Source organism: Phyllobates terribilis, unplaced genomic scaffold (assembly GCF_046119375.1).
Source record: "Phyllobates terribilis strain yellow unplaced genomic scaffold, ASM4611937v1 Scaffold_1__5_contigs__length_1240528914, whole genome shotgun sequence".
Lineage (NCBI taxonomy): Eukaryota > Metazoa > Chordata > Amphibia > Anura > Dendrobatidae > Phyllobates > Phyllobates terribilis.
In genome coordinates, this window is record NW_027362761.1 from 839,481,489 (window position 1) to 839,506,671 (window position 25,183).

The 25,183-nt window shown below is 42.9% G+C and overlaps 1 protein-coding gene across 2 annotated transcripts in view; it reads left to right on the forward strand.

Annotated features, from left to right (window-relative positions):
• Positions 1–25,183, forward strand: part of GRID2 (glutamate ionotropic receptor delta type subunit 2) — a 1,987,749-nt gene that overhangs the window by 1,289,434 nt on the left and 673,132 nt on the right. For both annotated transcript variants that reach the window (XM_073638161.1, XM_073638172.1), the window contains exon 8: positions 3,734–3,853. In XM_073638161.1, the coding sequence (XP_073494262.1) occupies positions 3,734–3,853 (120 nt within the window). The remainder of the gene's footprint in view (positions 1–3,733; positions 3,854–25,183) is intronic.

A 25,183-nucleotide genomic window follows, 5' to 3' on the forward strand; every position in this document is an offset into this window, starting at 1 on the left:
AGTAGTTTTTAAAATGATGTCACTTTTTGGTATTTTCTGTCACATAGGGCCCTCAAAGTCACTTCAAAAAGGATGTGGTCCCTAAAAAGTTTTTTTTTTAGAATTTTGTTGGAAAAATAAGAAACTACTGTTAAACTTTAACCCTTCTAACTTTCTAAAAAAAAAATATGTTTAAAAATTCTGCTGATGTGAAGTAAACATGTGGTATATTTTATTTATTATCTATTTTATGTGTATAACTCTCTGGTTTAATGCATAAAAATTCAAAGTTTGAAAGTTGCTACATTTTCTAATTTTTTGTCAAATTTTCCATATTTTCATAAATAAACGCAATCATATGGGCCTATTTTTACCACTAGTATGTAGTACAACATGTCATGAAAAAAACAATGTCAGAATTGCTGGGTTATGTTGAAGCTTTCTAGAGTTATTACTTCATAAAATGACACTGGTCACAATTTAAAAAATTGGCCTAGTCAAGAAGGTGAAAACAGGCTGGGGTGTGAGGTGGATAAACTAAGAGTTTAATTACACCATTCAATATACCTAAGTTCAGAAAAGTAATGTCATCATACCCTTTCTGGAATATTTTTATAATCAAAAAGCTGAATCTCAAAGCTGTCATATGTGAATGTCAGTTTTAGATTTTGTATACTACTGCACCTTGTCATATACAAAAGTGGGCTTCTCAGTCCTTAAATTGCTGTCTCTTAGGACATTTCCCCACTTTCCAACCTTTTGGTTTATTCATGATTTGCTTTTGCACACTACTTTTAAAGGTGTTATCCACTACTGGACACATGAAACAATATGCTGTCATACTCTGGGAACAGTGTTACCGACATCTCTGGATGTTACTACAGGAAGTGGACATCCACTATTTTTATATTAATTATGGTCGGAACTGAATTATGCTCAAATTTTACAAAAGTCCTTATTCTGCAAATTTACTATTATTTGTAATTCACGTTGCGTAAATTCAGCAAAAAAATAGTAGCTGGCTGTCATTTGCTACATCATACAGGACTGGCAAAGGTTAAAGAAAAAGGACTCACATCACTTCCCACCTCTCCGGTCACTTCCGCTGCTCATTGTTCACCATCCAGTCCTAGGCACCTCATCTTTCTGCCGCCACATGCTCAAACTCCAGGGTACCCCTGTGCAAGTGCATCATAAGGTTGCAATATCATTACATTACAATGTGCACCATAACCTAAGGAAGTTTCAGCTTTGCATAAATAGGCCGGGGGTTTTAGGCACTGAGGACCAAACAGTGGACATCGAGCAGCAGGGTCATTCAGAGGGAAAGACATGAAGTGAGATTTAGGTATTTTTTTCTACTTCTTTATTATGCTGTGAGGTCTTGGGCTGGGGAGACTCTTTCATGTAGACTAGTGGTTAGTCCCTTTCCTTCAGATGCCCTTTAGCAATCATTAACCTTGCCTTCATGGTAGGTATGTCATTAAATGTGTGGAATGTTTCCTCTCTTAAACATAAAAACAATTTTGGATTATTTATTACTGAAAAAAAAAATATGACTATGGGGCAGAAATGAGCATATATGTTTGAGGTGAATTTAATTTTCCTAAACTTGGATTCTCCTGGATCTGATTTTTTTCTGATTTGCTTCTTTCAAATTCAGCATAATGGAGGCTGGGTAATTGTAATTTTGCTGAATTGTAAAGGGTCATAAAAAAAGAATACTTATTTGTTTGCTTACCTGGTTCAGGCGCCCTGCATGTCTTCTTTGGCTCTTCCATAATCTTTACTTGGCACCCCTGAGCTATGCTATGGTGTCGGGAGAAAACCCAAAGCATAATAAGGAACTAGAGATCCACGGAGAATTAACTTTGAGTTAAATTGCCTAAAATATCCAGGTCTCTGAGAATTTGAATAATTTGCAACTTGATTCAAGAGGATCACAAAAAAACTCCAGGTATCATTTCATACACTGCTGAAGCATCATGGAGAAGGCTAAAGATGTTTTGCACATTCGCGCTCGATTGCACATAATGCCATGCAGCTACGACATCACATCACATGGTCTAGTACAGCCAATCGGAGGGATTATCTGACCTTGCATAAAAGACTAGGCAGGGGATTCAGCTGCCATTTTTGGTTGACTTTAAACTAGTGTAAAGATGGTTGAATTCAGAATAGGAAGATAATCCTTAAAACATTTTTAATGTACTCTAGTCATTGATATATTGAACAAATGCAATATGATGAGAGGAGTAGTCTGAGATAGAGAATTTCAATAAAAAAAGAGAGAGATATTGGGTTGTAGCAGCAGTGCTACTGTAATTGATTAATGAAATACTCTATTCGCCCTGCTGTATTTGTATTCAAATGATACACATCCTTTCCCCATCCTCACAGTAGTATAGTAGCTTCCTTTCTCTTGCACGACCTGTGATTCACTATGAACAAATTTCCCACAAATTGATTTGTTAGGACAAATTCGATGAACCTCACAGCAAATTTGAATTTAATATGGTCATCTCTTAAAAGACCATTTGATTTTCATGGAATATCTTCATTCTGTATTTTATTTCCCGGACACATTCAAGTAAACTACCGAATTCAAATTTTGGCAGATTCGCTCAACACTAGAGATTAGCGGATCTCTTCACGCAACCCCGGTGCATGGTCCTGGTCAGTGATCTCTGGCTAGGGCAGAAGCTGCGTGAATTTCCTGAACTTTAGGTTTCTTTGGTGTAGCATTTGATTCACCTGCCTGGTTTGATGCCATCGGTGCACAGAAACAGGTAATTTGCAAAGCTCCCGTCCACTGCCAGAGAGCACTGGCCTGGATTGCATACTGGGGTTGTGTGAAACAGTCCAACTCATCTCAACTCATCACTATGTGATGGCTAAAGAAATGTAATGGCCATATATGCCTAATTACTATTTTTAAATACAAAGCTCACTATAAATTACTTATTATTAGAATCAAATAAACATTAAAATTACACACTGCAGATAATTGTCTAATCTTAAAGGGAAACTGTCACCAGGGAAACATTTATTAACCTGCAGCTATGGGGTTAATCTACAGGATAATAGCATTATTAACCTGTCCAGCACCTGCACTTATCTGAACGCTGCTGGGAGAAAATTAACTTTATTCCCCTGGCAGCGATCAGGTTTCAGTCACAGAGGCGGTGTCAGTGTGACTTTATTCACCCCTCTGAAAATACAGAACAGCAGCTGTAACCGTGCCACCAGCCCTGACTGACATTGGCTCTGCATGGGGGTGGGTTGTCAATCAGGGCTACGAGTGCGGTTACAGCTCTATATTCTCAGAGTGGAGATGGAAGTCATGCCTGTGGCTGAAACCACAATGCTGCTGAGGGGAATAAAGTTCATTTTCTCCCAGTAGCATTCGGATAAGTGCGTGCGCTTGGCAGGTGAATAACATTATTAACCTGCAGATAAACCTCATATCTAGCGTTTTTTTCTGGTGACAGGTTCCCTTTTAATATTGTAAGGTTGGCTGTATAGGTTTTTACTTTTAATTCTGGTTAGAGGTAAAAGAAAATCAAAAGGAGGTAGAAGGTTAGATTATTTGGAAAGAATTAAATCTTTTGCTTAATAAAACACTTTTAATGTAATAAAATCTATACTTTTGTAAGCACATACCAGAAAGAAATAAAATGTTTATATATTTTATACTATATATTTATTTTTTATTTGCTCACTGAAATCTTGTTTTCATTTTTGATTATTTTAGGGTGCAGTAAATGGACTTACAGGCATTTTGGAATTTGATGATGTTGGTGACAATCCCAATATCCATTTCGAAATTCTTGGTACAAATTATGGGGAGGAACTTGGCAGAAGTGCCCGCAAGGTAGGATGCCAAAGAAAAATGTTGTAGAACAAATTACAAAATAAATAAATATTTATACAGTACTGTTAAAAAGTGAAGACATTTTTATTTTTTAAAACATCTTGATTTATTCAGTATTGAGTATGAGTATGAACACCACATGCAGAAATCCACACACTTATACTCCTTGATAAACTGTCAATGAAATTATTAATGGTTGATTTGAAATGTTCTGACATGCTGAATACACTTGGAAATGCAAATCGTCAAGATCCGCTGATAGCAGCTCCTTTCCTTTTGATGACCAATGATGTATAAGTCCAAAGATGCTGCAGACCAGCAAGTTTAAGCCATGCAAGTTACTTACAGTGCCATAAGCAACATGAGGCTTGGCCTTGTCATATTGAAAAAAGGCTCCTTGGACACTTTAGGAAAATGACATTTCACAAGCAACTCATTGCAATGCCAAGCTGGTAGTATATCTGGATTGAAAATTGAGGGTTCAGGCATCCATAAATTATGCAACCCCAACCCATTATCATATAAGCAAGACAAGTGTGATATTCCCTCATGAAGTCAAGCCACCACTCTCAAAGGCTATCAAGGTGCAGAACAAGACGGCAATGGAGGCTGGAATGGAGGTCTATCCTGTACAGTGGTGAGTTTCACTTTTGTTTTGAATACAATGATAGTGGAAGACTATTCTGGAGACCTTGTGAGCAAAACCATAAGGAGGTATTATGAAAGGATCATCTTACCAATCCTACTTACAAAATTATGGTATGGGGTGGCATAATCTATGGTAGCCAGACCCCTCTAGTCTTCATTGCTGGTACACTATCAGCTTGGCGTTAATTTGTGTTGCGTTCATTTGTCCAAAGTGTCCCAAAAGCTGTTTTTCAACACTCTAATGCCTGTTTACATGCTTCACATGCTACTGTCAGCAGTTTACATGGCTTTAATGTGTTAGCATGGCCTGCAGTGGCTCAAGACATGTCTCCCATTGAGCACACCTGGGATGTCATTGGTCACTGCAGATCTGATGATTTACAAGACCATGTGCATTTAGTGTGCAAGAACATTCCTTAGATAAACCTTAATAACCTCACTGATATCATGCCAAAACGTGTAAGTTTGGGTATTTCTGTTGCTCATATTCGAGTAATATGCCGAGCTGAATAAATCAATGTTTTGAAAATTATGTTTCCATTTGTTTGTTTCTGTGGTTTCCATAATTCATTCTTGGTATATGAAATTTCAATGCTGAGGGAGGAAGCGTTAGCACTAGAGAATGACCACAATGGAGCTTATGGAACCATGCTGTCCTGGCCTGTTCCATAGACAGTGTACAACTGGCTGCTGTGGGAGCTGCTAACCATTGATCTGTTGGGGTGATGATTGTTAGACATCTATAAATCTGATATTGATGACCTATCCTTAGTGAGTCTTGGACAATCCCTTTGACTTTTTTACCTGCACATAAATTATAACATAAATACTGCTGTATTCACTCCTACTTCCTGCTGTCCAAAAATCATTCATATTCACACTGTAGATAAAGACAAAAACTAAAGATTATTTCTTTAAAAAATATTGATAACTAAAATTTTTGGGTACTCCATAGGAACCAAACTATTCAGGCCTTTCCACTTGCCTTCACCCAGCATTGACCCATTATTGTTAGTGTTAAATTGGAGTTTGTACACTATTGACCCCGCAGATATTTAATATGTATCTCACAGGACTTGTATTGAAAATGTAATCTCTCCTTCTTTTGATGTACTGAGTTAATTACAAAGATATGTCTTCTTACATGTTTTCGGTGCATTTCTTGTTTTAATATAATGGAAGTTTTATTTATTCCCATGTTTCAAATAAAAATAGATTATTGAAAAAAAGAACAAATTTATTATTATCTTCCTTCCAAACAACATAAATCTTTTATTAGATTATTTAAGGCTTAGCGGATTTAAAAAGAAGATATTGTGCTATAGGTTCTTATAAAATATATATATATATATATATATATATATATATATATATATGTACAGTACAGACCAAAAGTTTGGACACACCTTCTCATTTAAAGATTTTTCTGTATTTTCATGACTATGAAAATTGTACATTCACACTAAAGGCATCAAAACTATGAATTAACACATGTGGAATTATATACTTAACAAAAAAGTGTGAAACAACTGAAAATATGTCTTATATTCTAGGTTCTTCAAAGTAGCCACCTTTTGCTTTGATGACTGCTTTGCACACTCTTGGCATTCTCTTGATGAGCTTCAAGAGGTAGTCTCCGGAAATGGTTTTCACTTCACAGGTGTGTCCTGTCAGGTTTAATAAGTGGGAATTCTTGCCTTATAAATGGGGTTGGGACCATCAGTTGTGTTGTGCAGAAGTCAGGTGAATACACAGCTGATAGTCCTACTGAATAGACTGTTAGAATTTGTATTATGGCAAGAAAAAAGCAGCTAAGTAAAGAAAAATGAGTGGCCATCATTACTTTAAGAAATGAAGGTCAGTCAGTCCGAAAAATTGGGCAAACTTTGAAAGTGTCCCCAAGTGCAGTTGCAAAAACCATCAAGCGCTACAAAGAAACTGGCTCACATGAGGACCGCCCCAGGAAAGGAAGACCAAGAGTCACCTCTGCTTCTGAGGATAATTTTATCCGAGTCACCAGCCTGTGAAATCGCAGGTTAACAGCAGCTCAGATTAGAGACCAGGTCAATGCCACACAGAGTTCTAGCAACAGACACATCTCTACAACAACTGTTAAGAGGAGACTTTGTGCAGCATGGCGTTCATGGTAAAATAGCTGCTAGGAAACCACTGCTAAGGACAGACAACAAGCAGAAGAGACTTGTTTGGGCTAAAGAACACAAGGAATGGACATTAGACCAGTGGATATCTGTGCTTTGGTCTGATGAGTCCAAATTTGAGATCTTTGGTTCCAACCATCGTGTCTTTGTGCGACGCAGAAAAGGTGAACGGATGGACTCTACATGCCTGGTTCCCACCATGAAGCATGGAGGAGGAGGTGTGATGGTGTGGGGGTGCTTTGCTGGTGACACTCTTGGGGATTTATTCAAAATTGAAGGCATACTGAACCAGCATGGCTACCACAGCATCTTGCAGCGGCATGCTATTCCATCCGGTTTGCGTTTAGTTGGACCATCATTTATATTTCAGCAGGACAATGACCCCAAACACACCTCCAGGCTGTGTAAGGGCTATTTGACCAAGAAGGAGAGTGATGGGGTGCTACGCCAGATGATCTGGCCTCCACAGTCACCAGACCTGAACCCAATCGAGATGGTTTGGGGTGAGCTGGACCGCAGAGTGAAGGCAATAGGGCTAACAAATGCTAAGCATCTCTGGGAACTCCTTCAAGATTGTTGGAAGACCATTTCCGGTGACTACCTCTTGAAGCTCATCAAGAGAATGCAAAGAGTGTGCAAGCAGTCATCAAAGCAAAAGGTGGCTACTTTGAAGAACCTGGAATATAAGACATATTTTCAGTTGTTTCTCACTTTTTTTGTTAAGTATATAATTCCACATGTGTTAATTCATAGTTTTGATGCCTTCAATGTGAATGTACAATTTTCATAGTCATGAAAATACAGAAAACTCTTTAAATAAGAAGGTGTGTTCAAACTTTTAGTCTGTACTGTATATATATTCGTTTTCTCACCATTTACTTGTAAGACTTGTTAAAAAGTCAAGTCAAAACATAGACCTTCATTAATAAAGGTGTCATCATTATGTTTGCTGCATACACATTATGCTGCATTTGCTGTTAATATCTGACATATTGAGCTTACTTATAACTGTTTTTACCAGTAAAAACACATGATCTAATAAATTGTGCAGATGATTTAACATACAGTGGCTTGCTAAAGTATGCACCCCCTTGGCATATTTCATGTTTTGCTACCTCACAGCCTGGAATTTCACTAGTTTTTTTCAGGGTTTGCATCAGTTCATGTAAATAACATGCCTACAACTGTGAACATTTTGGTTTCTTTTGATTGTGAAGCAAATTACAAATACAGTGGCATGTAAAAAATAACTACATCTGTAAAAAAGCTGAAGTTGAAAAGAGGATAGCTTCTACAAATGGATGATAGTCTCACAGAACTGTAAGAATTTTTAAAGGGAGAATGGATGAAATCCCTCAAACAAGTATTGAAAGACTCTTGACTGGCTACAAAAAGTGTTTACAAGCTGTGATACATTTAAAAGGGGGTGCTACTAGGTACTAACCATGCAGAATGCCCAAATTTTTGCATTGGCACATTTTTTGTAACTTTGACTATGGGGTTAGTAATGGGGGTGTCTTATAGACGCCTCTCCATTACTAACCTGGGCTTGATGTCAGCTGGCATTATAAGCTGACATCAACCCCAACCCTATTACCCCACTGCCACCGCAACAGGGCAGTGGGAAGAGCGAGGCTAAGTGCCAGAATTGGCGCATCCTATGGATGCGCCATTTCTGAGGCGGCTGACGGCTGGTGTTTCCAGCCTGGGAGGGGGCCAATATTCATGGCATCCTCCCTGGGCTATTAATATCAGCCCCCAGCTGTCTGCCTAGCCTTTGCTAGCTATTAAAATAGGGGGGACCCCACATCATTTTTTGGGGGGTCCCCCATTTTAATAGGTCGTAACGGCTAGGTATTCAGCTGGGGGCTGATATTAGTAGCCTGGGAAGCTCCGTGGGTATTATCCCCTTCCCAGGCTTTAAACATCTGCCCCAGCCATCTGCTTAACCTCCGCTAGAGACTAAAATTACGGGGAACCCCACGCCAATTTTTTTTTTAATAAATCCTTTATTTTAACACTAAATGACAAGTACAGAAATCAACACTATCACTGTACTTATTTATGTGGCTGACATGTTTCTATCTATCTAATCTATGTGTGATGCTCTATTCTTTCTGTTATAAATTGTCGGGTACCGATGCTGAATTGCCGGCCGGCTTTTTTAAAGAGACGGTGCATGAAAACACTATTATTTTTTTTATTAAATCCTTTAACACTAAATGACAACTACAGTAACCAACACAGTCACTGCACTTCTTATATATGTGACTGACATGTTTCTATGTATCTAATCTATGTGTGATATTCTATTCTTTCGGTTCTAAATTGTCGAGTACCGGTGTATGCCGCTGCTGAATTGCCGGCTTTTCATGTTTCACTGTGAGCACTGTTCCCATCGATTTGGGCAACCACTGTAATGCCACAACCACCATGGCTGTGGCATTACAGTGAGTGGCGGACAGTCCCTGCATGATTGGTGCTATAAATAGTGCCAGACATGCAGGACACGCTTTTGGTGCACGAACAGTTATCGAACATAACCTCGAACAGGCGAATTTTTTGCAAATCGTTCGCGTTCGTTGAATTACTCGAACACCGACCAAAACAGCTCGAATTTGAGATTGGCGAACTGTTCTAGTCGAACACTGCTCATCTCTATTTATAAGGGGCAGCTGGTTGGGGCATCCAGTCCTTTGGAAGTGCATTGAGCTGTTGGTTGGACTGCTGCTAAAGGGGGAAAAAAAAAAACTCTTTAACCGCTTCCCGACCGCCCACTGTAGATAAACGTCCGCGCTGCCTGGGCTCTGTGCAGCGCGGACGTTTAAAAACGGTGGGTGGTCTCGCAGTGCTCAGGACCCCCTGGGTCCTGCAAGCGCTGTGAGAGTGGTGCAGAGCGTTAGCTCTGACAGGGAACATCATTGGGACCTGATTAACTAAGGTTCCAGTGATGTTAACCCTTTGCTGTCTTCTATATGCTGCGATCTATAGTGATCGCGGCATATAGGAGACAGCAGGAGGAGAGGGGGTCGTCCACTTACCTCTCTGACGACCCCTTGATTGCTTTCAGGACCTGGCGTTGCTATGGCAGCTGGAGGTCACATGACCGCCTCCAGCTCTGCCATATATGGTGTCCTTCCTGTCTGGCTTCAGCCTGTAGCTGATGTCAGACAGGAGACTGTGAAACAGTCAGTGAAGATCTCATATAATGTAATATATGTCTATTACATTACATGAGATCAGGGATCAGAAAAATAAAAATTAATGTCCCATACAGGGACTAAGTAAAAATGTAAAAAAAAGTAAAAAAAAATGTTTTGAAACTGTTAAAAAAAAATACAAAATAAATAAAAATAAATAAATAAAATATTAAACCGATAAATCCATATAGTTATGCAAAAATAAAAAAAAGTACACATATTTGGTATTGCCGCGTCCAAAACAACCCGAGCTATAAAACTGTCACACTAATTAACTCCTTATGTGTACACCGTAATAAAAATAAATAAAAAACGGAGCAAAAAACTATGCTTTTTCCTCATATCGCGAAACAAAAAGTGGAAAAAAATGCGATCAAAAAGCAAAATGGAAATAGAAATGGTACCGCTGAAAACGTCATCTTGTTCTGCAAAAATCAAGCCGCTATACAGCTCCATCAGCCAAAAAGTAAAAAAGTTATACCTCTCAGAATAAAGGAATGCAAAAAAATATTTTTTCTATAAAATTGTTTTATTGTGTAAAAGCGCCAAAACATAAAAAAATATACAGTAAGTGTATCGCTGTAAATGTACTGACCCGAAGAATAACGCTGCCTGATCACTTTTGCCACACGCAGAACGGCATAAAAAAAACCCTCAAAAACAATTCCTGAATTGTTGGTTTTTGTTAATTTTACCTCCCAAAAAAACGGAATAGAAAGCGATCAAAAAATGTCACATACACACAAATGGTACCAATAAAAATGTCAACTCGTCCCGCAAAAAACAAGCCATCACATGACTCTGTCGGCCGAAATATGTAAAAATTATAGCTCTCAAAATATGGCGATGCAAAAACTAGATTTTGCAAAAAAAAAGCGTCTCTTAGTGTGTGACAGCTGTCAGTCATAAAAACCCGATATAAATCTGGTATCTCTGTAATCGCACCGACCCGAAGAATCAAGTAATCTAATCAGTTATATCACACTAGGAACGGCGTAAAAAAATAAATAAAACCAATTCTTCACCTGCTACTGATTTGTTTATTATGTCTCCCAAAGATCGCAGTATGGCTCAGCACACATTTATCCTGCGCTCTGCGCTGAGCACTTACGCCAGAGTTTCCATGTAAATCTCTGAAATATGTGATTCAGCCGGAACCCATGACGGAAGATTCCCTGTAATGAGGCAGATATAGGCCACTGTGGATGCCGTCTGGCCTGTGATCCCACGGTGTCATTTGTTTTAGGCGTGCATAAAAGTGCGGTTGGCCACAGTTTTGTGCACTTCTGAAAAAAAGGACACCGCTAAACAGAGGCCAGACGGAGTCCAGAGTAACTCTGCTGCCTCATTACAGTGAATGGAGCCTGCAGGGGTTTCATCTGAATTACATCACTTGGAAATTTAGATGGAAACCCCGATGTAAGTGCTCAGCCTAGAGCGCCGGATAAATGTTACGTAAAATGTTCCCAATAAAAGCTTCAACTCAGTCCTCAAAAAAAGCTAGTCCCCACTCAGGTCCGTCATCTGTTAAAAATATAAGGGACTTCCAAGTTACTGGTAGCAGAAAGGCTCTGGAAAAGCGAAATGGCCCTTGCCCCCCAAAAGAAATTCAAAAAATTTTGTGCTCCCAAATCCAAATGCCTATTCTACAATAATTTGTTCTCCAATTGTCAAATAGCACTCCGTCCCCCCCAGATCTCGCCATATGGCTGAGCGGTACGATACAGCCACATATGGGGTATTGGCACTTTTAAAAGAAATTGTGTGACACATTTCGGCACCATTTTTACATATTGTCCTGTGTGAAAATGTAAAATCTGAGGGTAAAACATTTTTTTGTGGTAAAAATATAATTATGCTTTTTTCACTGCCCAATGGTATAAATTTAAAAATTAAAAAATACTCACTACTTCCCTAGATGAATTCCTTGAGAGGTGTAGTTTACAAAATGGGGTCACTTGTGGGGGTTTCTGCTGTTTCTGCATGTCAGCGACTCTTCAAATGTGGCACGGTGTCTGCTGCCTATCCCAGCCAACATAGCGCTCCTTTCTCTTCCGAACCCTGCCGTACACCAAAGCAGTGGTTTTCCCCCACATATGGGGTATCGGCGTGTTCAGGAGAAATTGTACAACAAATTTCATGGTGCAATTTATCCTATTACCCTTATGATAATGCAAAATTAAGGGATGAAAAACGTTTTTGCGGGAAAAATGTGAAAATTTTATTTTTACAGCTGATTATTATAAACTTCTGTGAAGCACGTTGGGGTTCAAGGTTCTCACCACACATCTAGATAAGTTCCCTAAGGGGTCTAGTTTCCAAAATGGTGTCAATTGTGGGGGGTTTCCACTGTTTAGGAACATCAGGGGCTCTCCAAACGCAACATGGCGTCTGCTAATTATTCAGACAAATTTTACATTCAAAAAGTCAAATGGCGCTCCTTCCCTTCCAAACCCTGCCGTGCGCCCAAACAGTGGTTTTCCCCCACATATGGGGTGTCGGCGTGTTCAGAAGAAATTGCACAACAAATTTCATGGTGCAATTTATCCTATTACCCTTATGATAATGCAAAATTAAGGGATGAAAAACGTTTTTGCGGGAAAAATGTGAAAATTTTATTTTTACAGCTGATTATTATAAACTTCTGTGAAGCACCTTGGGGTTCACGGTGCTCACCACACATCTAGATAAGTTCCCTAAGGGGTCTAGTTTCCAAAATGGTGTCACTTGTGGGGGGTTTCCACTGTTTAGGCACATCAGGGGCTCCCCAAATGCAACATGGCGTCCGCTAATAATTCAAACAAATTTTGCATTCAAAAAGTCAAATGGCGCTCCTTCCCTTCCGAGCCCTGCCGTGCACCCAAACAGTGGTTTGCCTCCACATATGGGGTATCGGCGTGTTCAGGAGAAATTGCACAACAAATTTCATGGTGCAATTTATCCTATTACCATTATGATAATGGAAAATTAAGGGATGAAAAACGTTTTTGTGGGAAAAATGTGAAAATTTTATTTTTACAGCTCAATATTATAAACTTCTGTGAAGCACCTTGGGGTTCAAGGTGCTCACCACACATCTAGATATGTTCCCTAAGGGGTCTAGTTTCCAAAATGGTGTCACTTGTGGGGGTTTCCACTGTTTAGTCACATCAGGAGCTCTCCAAACGCAACATGGTGTCTGCTAATTATTCAGACAAATTTTACATTCAAAAAGTCTAATGGCCCTCCTTCCATTCCGAGCCCTGCCGTGCACCCAAACAGTGGTTTTCCCTCACATATGGGGTATCAGCATGCTCAAGAGAAATTGCACAAAAAATTTTGGGGTCCATTTTTTCCTGTTACCCCTGTGAAAATAAAAAAAATTGGGTCTAAATAACATTTTTTTTGTGAAAAAAGTTAAATGTTAATTTTTTTCTTCCACATTCCAAAAATTCCTGTGAAGCACCTGAAGGGTTAATAAAGTTCTTCAATGTGGTTTTGAGCACCTTGAGGGGTGCAGTTTTTAGAACGGTGTCACTTTTGGGTATTTTCTGTCATAAAGACCCCTCAAAGTGACTTCAAATATGATGTGGTCCCTAAAAAAATGTTTTTGTAAATTTTGTTGGAAAAATGAGAAATCGCTGGTCAATTTTAACCCTTATAGTTCCCTAACAAAAAAAAATTTTGGTTACAAAATTGTGCTGATGTAAAGTAGACATGTGGGAAATGTTATTTATTAAGTATTTTGTGTGACATATCTCTCTGATTTAAGGGCATGAAAATTCAAAGTTTGAAAATTGCAAAATTTTCAAAATTTTCGCCAAATTTCTGATTTTTTCACAAATAAACGCATGTGATATCAAAGAAATTTTACCACTATCATGAAGTACAATATGTCACGAAAAAACAGTCTCAGAATCAGGGGGATCTGTTTAAGCGTTCCAGAGTAATTGCTTCATGAAGTGACAGTGGTCAGAATTGAAAAAATTGGCCTGGTCACGAAGGCAAAAACAGGCTCTGGTGCGAAGTGGTTAAATCTTCTTCCTTAGCAAGTGTGAACGAGCTGAGTGTGACCAGAGCGTAAGTGCAAACAGAAGTAGTGACTTGTTTTTCAGTGACTTGGATTCAGGGAGTTTGGAAGGGAGGAATTTGGACTGAATTGCTGTCTGTATTTTATTAATTCTTTACATTTCTTTTCACTTAACATTTCTGTCTAGTGCAATCCCCATTAGGAAATGAGCTCCATTTTTGACAATGCTATCCAGTGTACATCTTTCCACATGTATGCAATCCTTGAACAGCCGGTCGTGGGTGCATACTGCTGTGCGAGATATGTGCACGTTGTGCATTTGGATGCACAGGTACTTGATCCAAATGAGCAGCTGGCAACACTGAGATCCATTAACAATATGGAAAGGAGTCTGCTGCTCACTGAGCAGCTGCTCACTGGGGTAGATGTGGGGGAGGTTGGTAGTAGGGAGCTGCAGGATAGTGAGGCAGCTAGCTGGGTGACAGTTAGAAGGGGGGTAGAGGGAAGAGTGCCAGGGAGGCTAGTCCTGATCGGGCTCACCCCAATAAGTTTGCAAAGTTGGCAGATGAGGGCAATGTCAGTACAGGGGTAGCACTGCAGCAGCAAGGCATGTCCTCTGAAAGCCGGAGGAGTTTCAGCTCCAGTAAGGGGGGAAATAGGAGAGCAGTGCAGGTGCTTGTAGTGGGGGACTCAATTGTTAGGGGAACAGATAGGGCAATCTGTCACAAAGACAGGGATTGTCGAACAGTGTGCTGCCTACCTGGCGCTCGAGTTCGGCACAACGCTGATTGGGTTGACAGATTACTGGGAGGGGCTGGTGAGGACCCAGCGGTCATGGTGCACATTGGCACAAATTACAAAGTTAGAGGTAGGTGGAAGGTCCTTAAAGATGATTTCAGGGAATTAGGCTGCAAGCTTAAAGCAAGGACCTCCAAGGTGGTATTCTCTGAAATACTGCCTGTACCACGTGCCACGCCAGAGAGGCAACGGGAGATTAGGGAGATAAATAAGTGGCTCAAGAACTGGTGTAGGAAGGAGGGGTTTGAGTTCCTGGAGAACTGGGCCGACTTCTCAGTTGGCTACAGGTTCTTCTCTAGGGACGGGCTGCACCTCAATGGGGAGGGTGCAGCTGTGCTGAGGGGGAGAAAATGGCTAGAAGGTTGGAGGAGTGTTTAAACTAGGGATTGGGGGGGTTGTTAATTTTTTTAGGTGGGGAAGATAGTGCAGATAGTGACCTGGGCACAAATAAAGAAATTGTGGGTGGGGGTAGAACAGTCAATATAGTAAGAAGGAATAGAGGTACAGAGAGGTGCATAAAATGCATGTACACTAATGCCAGAAGCCTTATCAACAAAATGGAGGAATTAGAATTAATTTTGTTGGAAAATAATTATGACATGGTGGGGATATCTGAGACATGGCTGCACGAGAGCCATGACTGGGCAGTTAATTTACAGGGCTAAAGTAGGCTATAGGAGGCAAGTTCTGGACTGGACCAAGGAAATGCTGTGGATGTTGTGTATATGGACTTTTCAAAAGCTTTTGATACGGTTCCACGCAAAAGGTTGATACATAAAATGAGAACAATGGGGATAGGGGAAAATATATGTATGTGGGTTAAGAACTGACTCAATTATAGGAAACAAAGGGTGGTTATTAATGGAACACACTCGGACTGGGTCACAGTTAACAGTGGGGTACCACAGGGGTCAGTATTGGGCCCGCTTCTTTTTAACATATTTATTAATGACCTTGTAGGGGGCATACAGAGTAGTATTTCAATATTTGCAGATGACACTAAACTCTGCAGGGTAATCAATACAGAGGAGGACAATTTTATATTACAGGAGGATCTATGTAAACTAGAAGCTTGGGCTGATAAATGGCAAATGAGCTTTAATGGGTATAAATGTATGCACTTGGGCAGAGGAAATATAATGTATAATTATATGCTTAATTGTAAAACACTGGGCAAAATTGGCACTGAAAAAGACCTGGGTGTATTATTTTTGGATGACAAGCTCACGTTTGGTGGCCAGTGTCAGGCAGCTGCTGCAAAGGCAATTAAAATAATGGGATCCATTAAAAGAGGCATAGATGCTCATGAGTAGAACATAATTTTACCTTTATACAAGTCACTAGTGTGACCACACTTAGAATATTGTGTACACTTCTGGTCTCCGGTGTATAAGAAAGACATAGCTGAACTGGAGCGGGTGCAGAGAAGAGTGACCAAGGTTATTAGAGGACTGGGGGGTCTGCAATACCAAGACAGGTTATTACACTTGGGGTTATTTAGTTTGGAAAAACGAAGGCTTAGGGGTGATCTTATTACTATGTACAAGTATATGAGGGGACAGTACAAAGACCTTTCTACTGATCATTTTACTCTGAGGCCTGAAACGGGGACAAGGGGGCATCTTCTACGTCTGGAGGAAAGAAGGTTTAATCATAATCACAGACGCGGATTCTTTACTGTAAGAGCTGTGAGACTATGGAACTCTCTGCCGCATGATATTGTAATGAGTGATTCATAACTAAAATTTAATAAGGGCCTGGATGCCTTTCTTGAAAAGTATAATATTACAGGTTATATATACTAGATTCATTAATAGGGCGTTGATCCAGGGAACTAGTCTGGTTGCCGTATGGAGTCAGGAAGGAATTTTTTTCCCCAATGTGGAGCTTAGTGTATGCCACATGGTTTTTTTTGCCTTCCTCTGGATCAACATGTTAGGCTATGGGTTGAACTAGAAGGACTTAGTCTTCCTTCAACATTAAAAACTATTTTACTATGTTACTATTAGTGTTGAGCCACCCCCGTAGTGTTCGAGTTCGGTTCGGTTCGTCGAACACCCGTGTGTTCGCCGAACTGTTCGTCGAACTGTTTGTCGAACACCTTCGAACACCGTTAAAACCAATGGCAGGCAAACAAAAACACATAGAAACACATAGAAAACACCTTCAAAGGTGTCCAAAAGCTGACAAACTGCTCAGAAGACATAACTAACACATGGAAAAGTGACAAGTACATATAGTCATGCGAAAATAAAAGAGGTGGAGGAGTAAAAGGAGGGGGAGACACAGATATAGGCATGTCATGCCCTTCTAAAATCCAAAAAGTGAGAAGCCGACACGGCCAGTCCGCTCCTGCCCGTGCCACCTCCGTGTCGCCGGGTTTGTGCCATAGCCGCGGTGAACCCTGATGGCCAGCCCCCCTCTCCCAATACTGGTGCCTGTCCGCTGGTGGGTCGAGCGAGCCCCCCTGTGGTGGAGGCAGCTCTAAGCTTTTTAATTTAAATTGTCTCTCTAATTTGAATGAATACACTTTAAATCCATTTACAAGGATCTATTGGAGGGCAAGTCTCATGCCAGCAGCCGCGTAATTCCAGCTCCAGTAGCGTCCACTAAAGCTGCTGCAGTTAAAAAGCTTTTATAAGGATCGAGCTCGGCTGTCCACCGCAAAGCATCCTACTGCCAGTCCCAGCCCCTATGCCTTGGGGTGCCTCCTGATGCTCTTCACTAAGTATCCCATGGTCCCGAAGCATTTCCTTTGAAAAAATTAAGTGTCTAAACTACAGGTGGTGTAGCTTGCTTAACAGCCGGGATAATCCGCTGACTAGCAGACACTGCTACTAGGCACAAAGTATTTCCTGGGCTAGATGCAGTTAAAAATTTGTAATTAGATACTCTCGTTGGATGCTGAGAAAGCATTCCATAGAGTCTCCTGGCACGCCATATATGATTCTCTTAAAAAGCTTGGGGTAGGGGTCTAGGGGACCCTTTTATAGCCAAAATCACGGCCCTGTATCACAATACGTCACCTAGGCTGAAGATAAATGGAACTGTAGCACCCTGAGGGCTCGGTTGCTACAGACGTATTGCACCTCACCCAGAGGTGTGATATCTCACTCTCAGGTAAGGATGGAGTGTGGATCAGGACCCGACACCTGCATGCATTACACCACATTGCCGTGGGGCAGAGCGACCAATATGCCCCTGAGATGGGCACGACAGTCCCTGTCCCTGGCTGGAGTGGGGGGAGGGAACACTGAGGAAGGGGAACCCTGTAGTGCAGGAGCAGGGAGGAAGCAGTTCCTTGGTGCATTGAGAAGGGAGTATAAAAGGTGGGCACCATCTTAGTTCAGTGCAGAGAAGTCTGAGCAGAAGTGGCAGGGAGCAGGGGCTCTGCATGAGCTCTGCTCCGGAGGCGGGCCTAGTAACAGAGGCCCAGGCCTGGAAGAGGGAGAAGGAAGGAAGAGGAGCGGAGAAGGCTCCAGGAACGAGGAATGAAGGGATCCCAGGGGTGCGGACGGGTGAGTCGCCACCGCACGCCCGAATCCACCTGCGTGGAGGGGTCAGGCCAAAGGGGGAGACCGGTCCCCGAACTAGTGGAGGCAGGAAACGACCCTCAGCTAGAAACCGGAGGCTCTGACATTTTATGTGGCGCAGCCCCTCGCTACACCCGCTAGGAAGGCACCACATAAGGTCAGGGAAACTGGCGCCAAGTTTACCAAGAGGAGGCCCGAGGCAGCCGGACAGAAGTGTTGGTAAGAAAGGCCAGACAAAGGACACACAAAGGGGGTCCTGTGAAGTGCTCCAAAGTTATCTGGGAGTTGTCTGAGCCCCTCACCTGGTGAGCACAGTACGACGTGGGCAGCCGTTACCTGCAGACGTGGTCTGGATAATAAGAACTGTGAGTAAAGGCCCTGAACTGCATCACTGCCTCCATGTCGTTACTGCTGCTGCCCTGCACCATCACCCCCATCCTCCGCATACACTGCCCTGAGGCTATACTCCTCCCGTGGGGAGTTATGCTACGCTCTGCTGCACCCACAACACCAGCCTCAGCGGTCTGCCTTGTAGCGGCAGTTCACTCTGACCGCAATCCACGGGTGGCGTAGTCGTACATTTAAACATCAAAACCACATAAATAGTTCCGCCACTGGTTTGACCGCCCTGAGCCATGGAACCGGGTCGCCGCCACGAAGACTACAACCACCAGCATCCACCAAAAGGGTCCGGCTCCGGGTGTCCCAAGGCCCAGGGGGTGCGTCAGAACATTTTCATCACCTTTCACAATCACCAATGGGACAAGGCAGGGATGTCCTCTGTCCCCTCTCTTATACATCCTAGTGACGGAGCACCTGCTCTCATCAATTCGCCATAACCCCAATATTAGGTGGATTGAGGTGGGAGGCACCGAGTACAAGTGCTCTCTATTTGCTGATGATGTCCTAGTATATATCACTCAATCACATATATCCATCCATGCTGATATGGCTGAAATAGATCACTTTGTTACATGGTCAAATTTTAAAATCAATGCAGCGAAGTCTGAGGCCCTCGATGTCTCCCTCCCCAAATCCATATAGGATTCCATCCAGTCCAACTTTCCCTTTGCCTGGCCCTCAAAGGGTATCAAATACTTAGGAATTCCTATTCATAGAGACCTCTCCCATCTATGTTATCTTAATTTTGGGCCCTTTATTGAACAACTCCATACAGACCACGGTTGGCAAGTTAGAACTGTAAGATTCACTACGTGAACCGCTGGTGTTTTGTGGAAAAGCACATGTACACTGCGTTCCAAATTATTATGCAAAAAGTGTTTAGGAGTGATAAGGGAAGAATTTGTTTGTTTGTCAGTTAAACTCATTGATGGTGATGTGTGTCAGGGCTCTTTATATCACTGTAAGCAATTGCAGACACCTGTGCTAATTAATTTGGCAGGTGTGTCCAATGAAAGGCAAGACTACTTAAGAAGTCTCTCTCACATTATTAAGCAGCCTACATTTTCTGCCAAAATGGGAAAGAAAAAGGATGTGTCGGCTGCTGAGAAGCAACAAATTGTGGAGTGTTTAGGTCAAGGCATGACTACAATCAACATTGTGCGATGATCAGGATGAAGTGTCTTGGCAATCAAGAAGTATGTAGCTGATTCACAGTACACACGTGTGCGTGCTGATAAGGGCAAATTGAGGACTCTTTCCTACAGGCAATTACGTCAGGTTGAAAGAGCAGCGGCAAAAAAGCCTTGTCATAGCAGCAGACAAGTTTTTGAAGCTGCTTGTGCCTCCAACGTCCCCCGAACAACAAGATGCAGGGTCCTTCAGAGGTTTGCAGCTGTGAATACGCCATCCTGTCGACCTCCTCTATCCACTTCACACAAGCAGAAACGGCTCCAGTGGGCCAAACATTACATGAAGACTGATTTCAAAACAGTTTTGTTCACGGATGAGTGCCGTGCAGCGCTCGATGGTCCAGATGGATGGAGTGGAGGATGGCTGGTTGATGGACACCCCACGCAAACACGGCTACAGCGCCAACAAGGAGGAGGTGGAGTAATGTTTTGGGCTGGAATCATGGGGAGAGAGATTGTCGGCCCCTTTAGGATCCCTGAAGGCGCTAAAGATGAACTCCATAATGTATGTGGATTTTCTCAAACAGCACTTCCTGCCATGGTTCAAGAAGAAGAACCGTGTATTTCACAGCAAGATCATTTTTCTGCATGATAATGCACCATCTCATGCTGCACATAAAACATCTGCATCTCTGGCTGATATGGGCATAAAAGGGGACAAACTTATGGTGTGACCCCCATGCTCCCCTGACCTCTACCCCATTCAGAACCTTTGGAGCATCATTAAAAGGAGTGTCTATGATGGCGGGAGGCAGTTCACATCTAAGCAACAGCTCTGGGAGGGTATTCTGTCCTCATGCAAAACAATTGAAGCAGAAACCATCCAAAACCTGACAAATTCAATGGACGAGAGAGTTCAGAAGCTCCTTTCGAACAAGGGGTCCTATGTGAAAATGTAACATCACCTAGAATAAAGTTTTGAGTTGAAAACTGTTTGATTTCAGTTTCTAACAACCTGCTAATGCTTATAATTTCAAAAATGACCATTTTTTTGGTCTTTATTAAAATGAAAAGGTTGATCGAAAAGTTTGGGGGATCTAAGAGTGTGGCAACCCAGTAGTCATGATTACTTCGAATTCTGACAATATGAGGGTCATGCTGCAGGTAGTGCAGCAAGAAGGCACTTATGTGTCTTGCGCATCTCGGAGCCCCAAAATTATTTTCCGGGCTAGATGCAGCTAAAAATTATTATTAATTTTAAATCTGGTGAAGCTTTAGTATAGATGGCCTAATAGGATCAGTGCTGCACACTGCTACAAAGCCCAAATTATTTTCCAGTCAAGATACAGATAAACATGATTAGTAATTTTAAATCTGGTGGAGCTTATTATAGATGGCCTAATAGAATCAGTGCTGCACACTGCTACAAAGCCCAAATTATTTTCCAGCCAAGATACAGATAAACATGATTAGTAATTTGAAAGCTTAAAAAGGTTGGTAGGGTGATTTTAACCAATCATCAAGCTTTTACTCTCCCCAGGATGACACAGGGGTAGAAAAGTCGTTTCGGATCCATGATTTGTTCATCTTTATGAACGTGAGTCTGTCTACATTATCAGTGGAGAGCCGCGTGCGCTTATCTGTCAGCACACCACCAGCAGCGCTGAACACACGTTCAGACAGAACGCTGGCTGCGGGGCATGACAAGATCTCCAAGGCGTAAGTGGCTAGCTCCGGCCATTTATCCAGATTGGAAGCCCAAAAAAAGCAAGGGTCCAGTGACACAGTCATGGCTTCAATGTTTACTTGGAGATACTCCTGTACCATAGTCTCTAGGCATTGACTATGTGTCAGACTTCTTGTCTCCTGTGGCCTTGCAAAGGATGGACTAAAAAAGTGGTGAAATGATTCCGCAAAATTGATGTTACCAGCAGATACTGTGGTTCTGTTACGGTTTGAGTGCTGAACACTTGACGGTCCCACGGTTGGCAAGTTGGAACTGTGAGATTCACTACGTGCACCACTGGTAATTTGTGGAAAAGCACATGTAAGATTCTGCAACAGTCTCTGCTGATACTCCTGCATGCGTGCATCCCTTTCTATGGCAGGAATAATCTCTGAAAATTTACTTTTGTACCGGGGATCTAACAGTGTGGCAACCCAGTAGTCAGGATTATTTCTAATTCTTACAATTCGAGGGTCATGTTGCAGGTAGTGCAGCAAGAAGGCACTCATGTGTGTTGCGCATCCAGGAGCACCAAGTCCCTCTTGTGTTGGTGGCGAGGTAACAATCATGCTTCCTTCCTCTGTCCTCTCCCCCCAACCTCGCACAACAGAAATGTGATCAAGGTCTCCCTCATCTGATGAGTCTTCCATCAGTTCGTCCTCCACTTCTTCCTGGGCTCCTGCACCTTCCTCACTAGTTTGGCTGCTACCATGCGCCCTGGTAAAATCATCTCCTCCACCCTCACATGCCTGCGGCCTTGGTGCTGCCGACCGTCTGGACCTTGCAGATGTTAGCCCTTCCGCATACAACTCCTCCTCCTCTACTTCCTCCACCTCCTCTTCTGCCACCACCTGACTCTGAATTCTGTTTAACATGTTCTCCAGCATGTAAATCACCGGAATAGTCATGCTGATAATGGCATCGTCAGCACTAAACATCTTCGTCGCCATTTCAAAACTGTGCAGAAGGGTGCATAGGTCCCTGATCTGAGACCACTCCTCCAGCGTGATTTGCCCCACCTCTGAATCTCGTTGGCCCAGGCTATACGTCAGAACGTATTGCACCAGGGCTTGTCGGTGCTGCCACAGTCGCTGCAACATGTGCAGAGTTGAATTCCACCGGGTAGGCACATCGCATTTTAGCCGGTGAAGTGGCAGGCCCAACGACTTCTGTAGAGATGTAAGTCGCTGAGCTGCGGGATGCGAACGGCGGAAGTGAGCACACAGCGACCGTGCCCTCTGCAGAAGGCCATCTAGTCTGGGATAGTGGGCTAAAAATTGCTGGACAACCAGGTTCAACACGTGAGCCATACAAGGCACGTGTGTGACATTGCCCCGGCGAAGGGCCGCACCCAGGTTTGCAGCATTGTCGCACACGGCCTTCCCTGGTTTCAGGTCCAGTGGAGACAACCATTCATGAAATTGGTTCTCCAGAGCTGACCACAACTCCTCAGCTGTGTGACTCACATTTCCCAGACATTTCAATGTAAAAACCGCCTGATGACGTTGAGCCCTACTGCCAGCATAGTAAGGAGGTGTGCAGGATCCCTTCTGCGCAGTTAGAAAGCTTGTGGCATGACCAGACAGGCTTTGGGTGCAGGTGGAAGACCGAGAGGAGGTTGAGGAGGCAGAAGCAGTGGAGGAACTTTGACATAAAGAGGATTGACGCACAACTCGTGGGGACGGCAAGACTTGGACAGCAGCCCCTTGTCCTGCTGTCACCATAGTTACCCAGTGCCCAGTCAGCGACATGTAACGCCCCTGTCCATGCCTACTCATCCAAGTGTCTGTGGTGAAATGCACCCTGTCACACACAGAGTTTCTCAAAGAAATGGTGATGTTGTGTGCGACATGCTGGTGGAGCGCAGGCACACCTTTCTTTGAGAAGTAGTGCCGACTGGGCATCTGGTACTGGGGCACTGCGACGGACATAAGGTCTCGAAAATCCTCTGTGTCCACCAGGCGGAAAGGCAGCATTTCTGTAGCCAAGAGCTTGCAGATGGTGAAATTCAACCTCTTAGCTTTCTCATGGCTAGGAGGAAATGGTCTTTTACTTGTCCACATCTGAGGGACCGAGGGCTGGCTATTGTGCTTAGACGGGGTTGATAAGGATGTCCCCGGCAAACTGCCGGTCTGTGAGGAAGATGCAGGCGGACATGTTAGGTTGCCTTGATCCAAAGGTGGTGCTATCGATGTCGGACAGCGCTCAACACCAGCTGGTGTTCCCACCTCCAAAGAAAATGATGACCTGCCAATCACGCTGGCTGTTGCGGGTAAAGAGGTGGCAGGTCTGCGCCCCAAAACAGGTGTGACTGCTGTCCCCCCAGTCACAGAGGATGAAGAGGCCGCGGATGCACAAGATATGGCAGACGGTGGTTGGCCCGGCCGGCTAGGCCGCATTGTAGCACACTGAGCTTCCCACTGCAACTTATGCTTCATGTCCATGTGCCGGTTCATGCATGAAGTACTCAAACTATGTATTTTTTGGCCTCTACTTAGCTTTTGCTGACAAATGTTACAGATAACACGAGTTGGGTCATCTTTATCGATCTGAAAAAATGCCCAGGCTATGCAAGGCTTAGCACCCATGTGACCTGAAGAGCCACCACGACTTGTGGTGAGAGGCAGAGTTGTGTTTGAGGATGCAGTTATTGACGTGCTTCCAGTACTACGTCTCTGTCCAGGAAGGCGCAACCTGACCTCGTCGTCACTAGCATCTTCCTCCACCTCCTCTGCTGACCTCATCTCTTGGCTGACTGTGGGTTGACAGTAAGTGGGAACTCCAACCTCATCATCATCACCCTGTGCGTTATCACACCCGTCGTCCTCAGAGCCAACCTGTTCCTGCCCTGACAAAAAACTAAAGTTGTCGCTCCAATCAGGTATTTGAGTCTTATCATCGTCTTCCTCATTGTCTCCACCAACAGGAGTTACAGTTTGGGAATGAGGGTCTACATTATGGTCAGAACCTTCTGCGTCTGGTCCTGGATCCGACTCATAAAGATTCTGGGCATCAGTGCAGATCATTTCCTCGTCTGGATTCACAGAAGCGCTGGAGTCGACCTCTGATTCCCAGGCTATAGTATGAGTAAACAGCTCTGCAGACTCAACCATCTGTTCTACCTCATACTCAGACGGGCAGCTGGAGATTTGGGAGCTGTGAGGAAGCAAGTGCGATTGGGGTGACACCCTTGAGGACTGGAGTATTTGTGATGTTGAAGTTGATGTGGAGGAGAGCCCACTTAAAGGAGCACTTGATATCTATTGAAGCACCTGCTGTTTTTGTGCCTCATCTGGAATTTGTAGCGATTGGCGTGGCCGTAAGAAAGGGATCTTATCAGATTGTCCGCTAAAAGAAGTAGACATTTTAGTTTGGCTGGAAGATGGTCTTTCTTCTGCAGATGTTACTGTTGCTTTAACACACAACCTTTTTTCCCCTTCCCAACACGCCTATTCCCCTTTCCACCAGCAGCAGGCCTTTTTCCACTCATTTTGGTGGTTAACTAATTCACAACTCTGGAGTTGTTTGCACAAAAAAACAATGGATGGTAACCGAGCAGAGCTGAGTGGCCAAACTGTGGTATTAGGCCAAAACTATTGGCTGGGTTAGATGCAGAAAAAAATTATATTCAATTTGCAACCTGATGGAGGTCAGTATAGATGGACTAATACAACAAGTCCCACACACAGCTAGAAGCCCAAATATTTTTTCAGAGGTACTGTAGA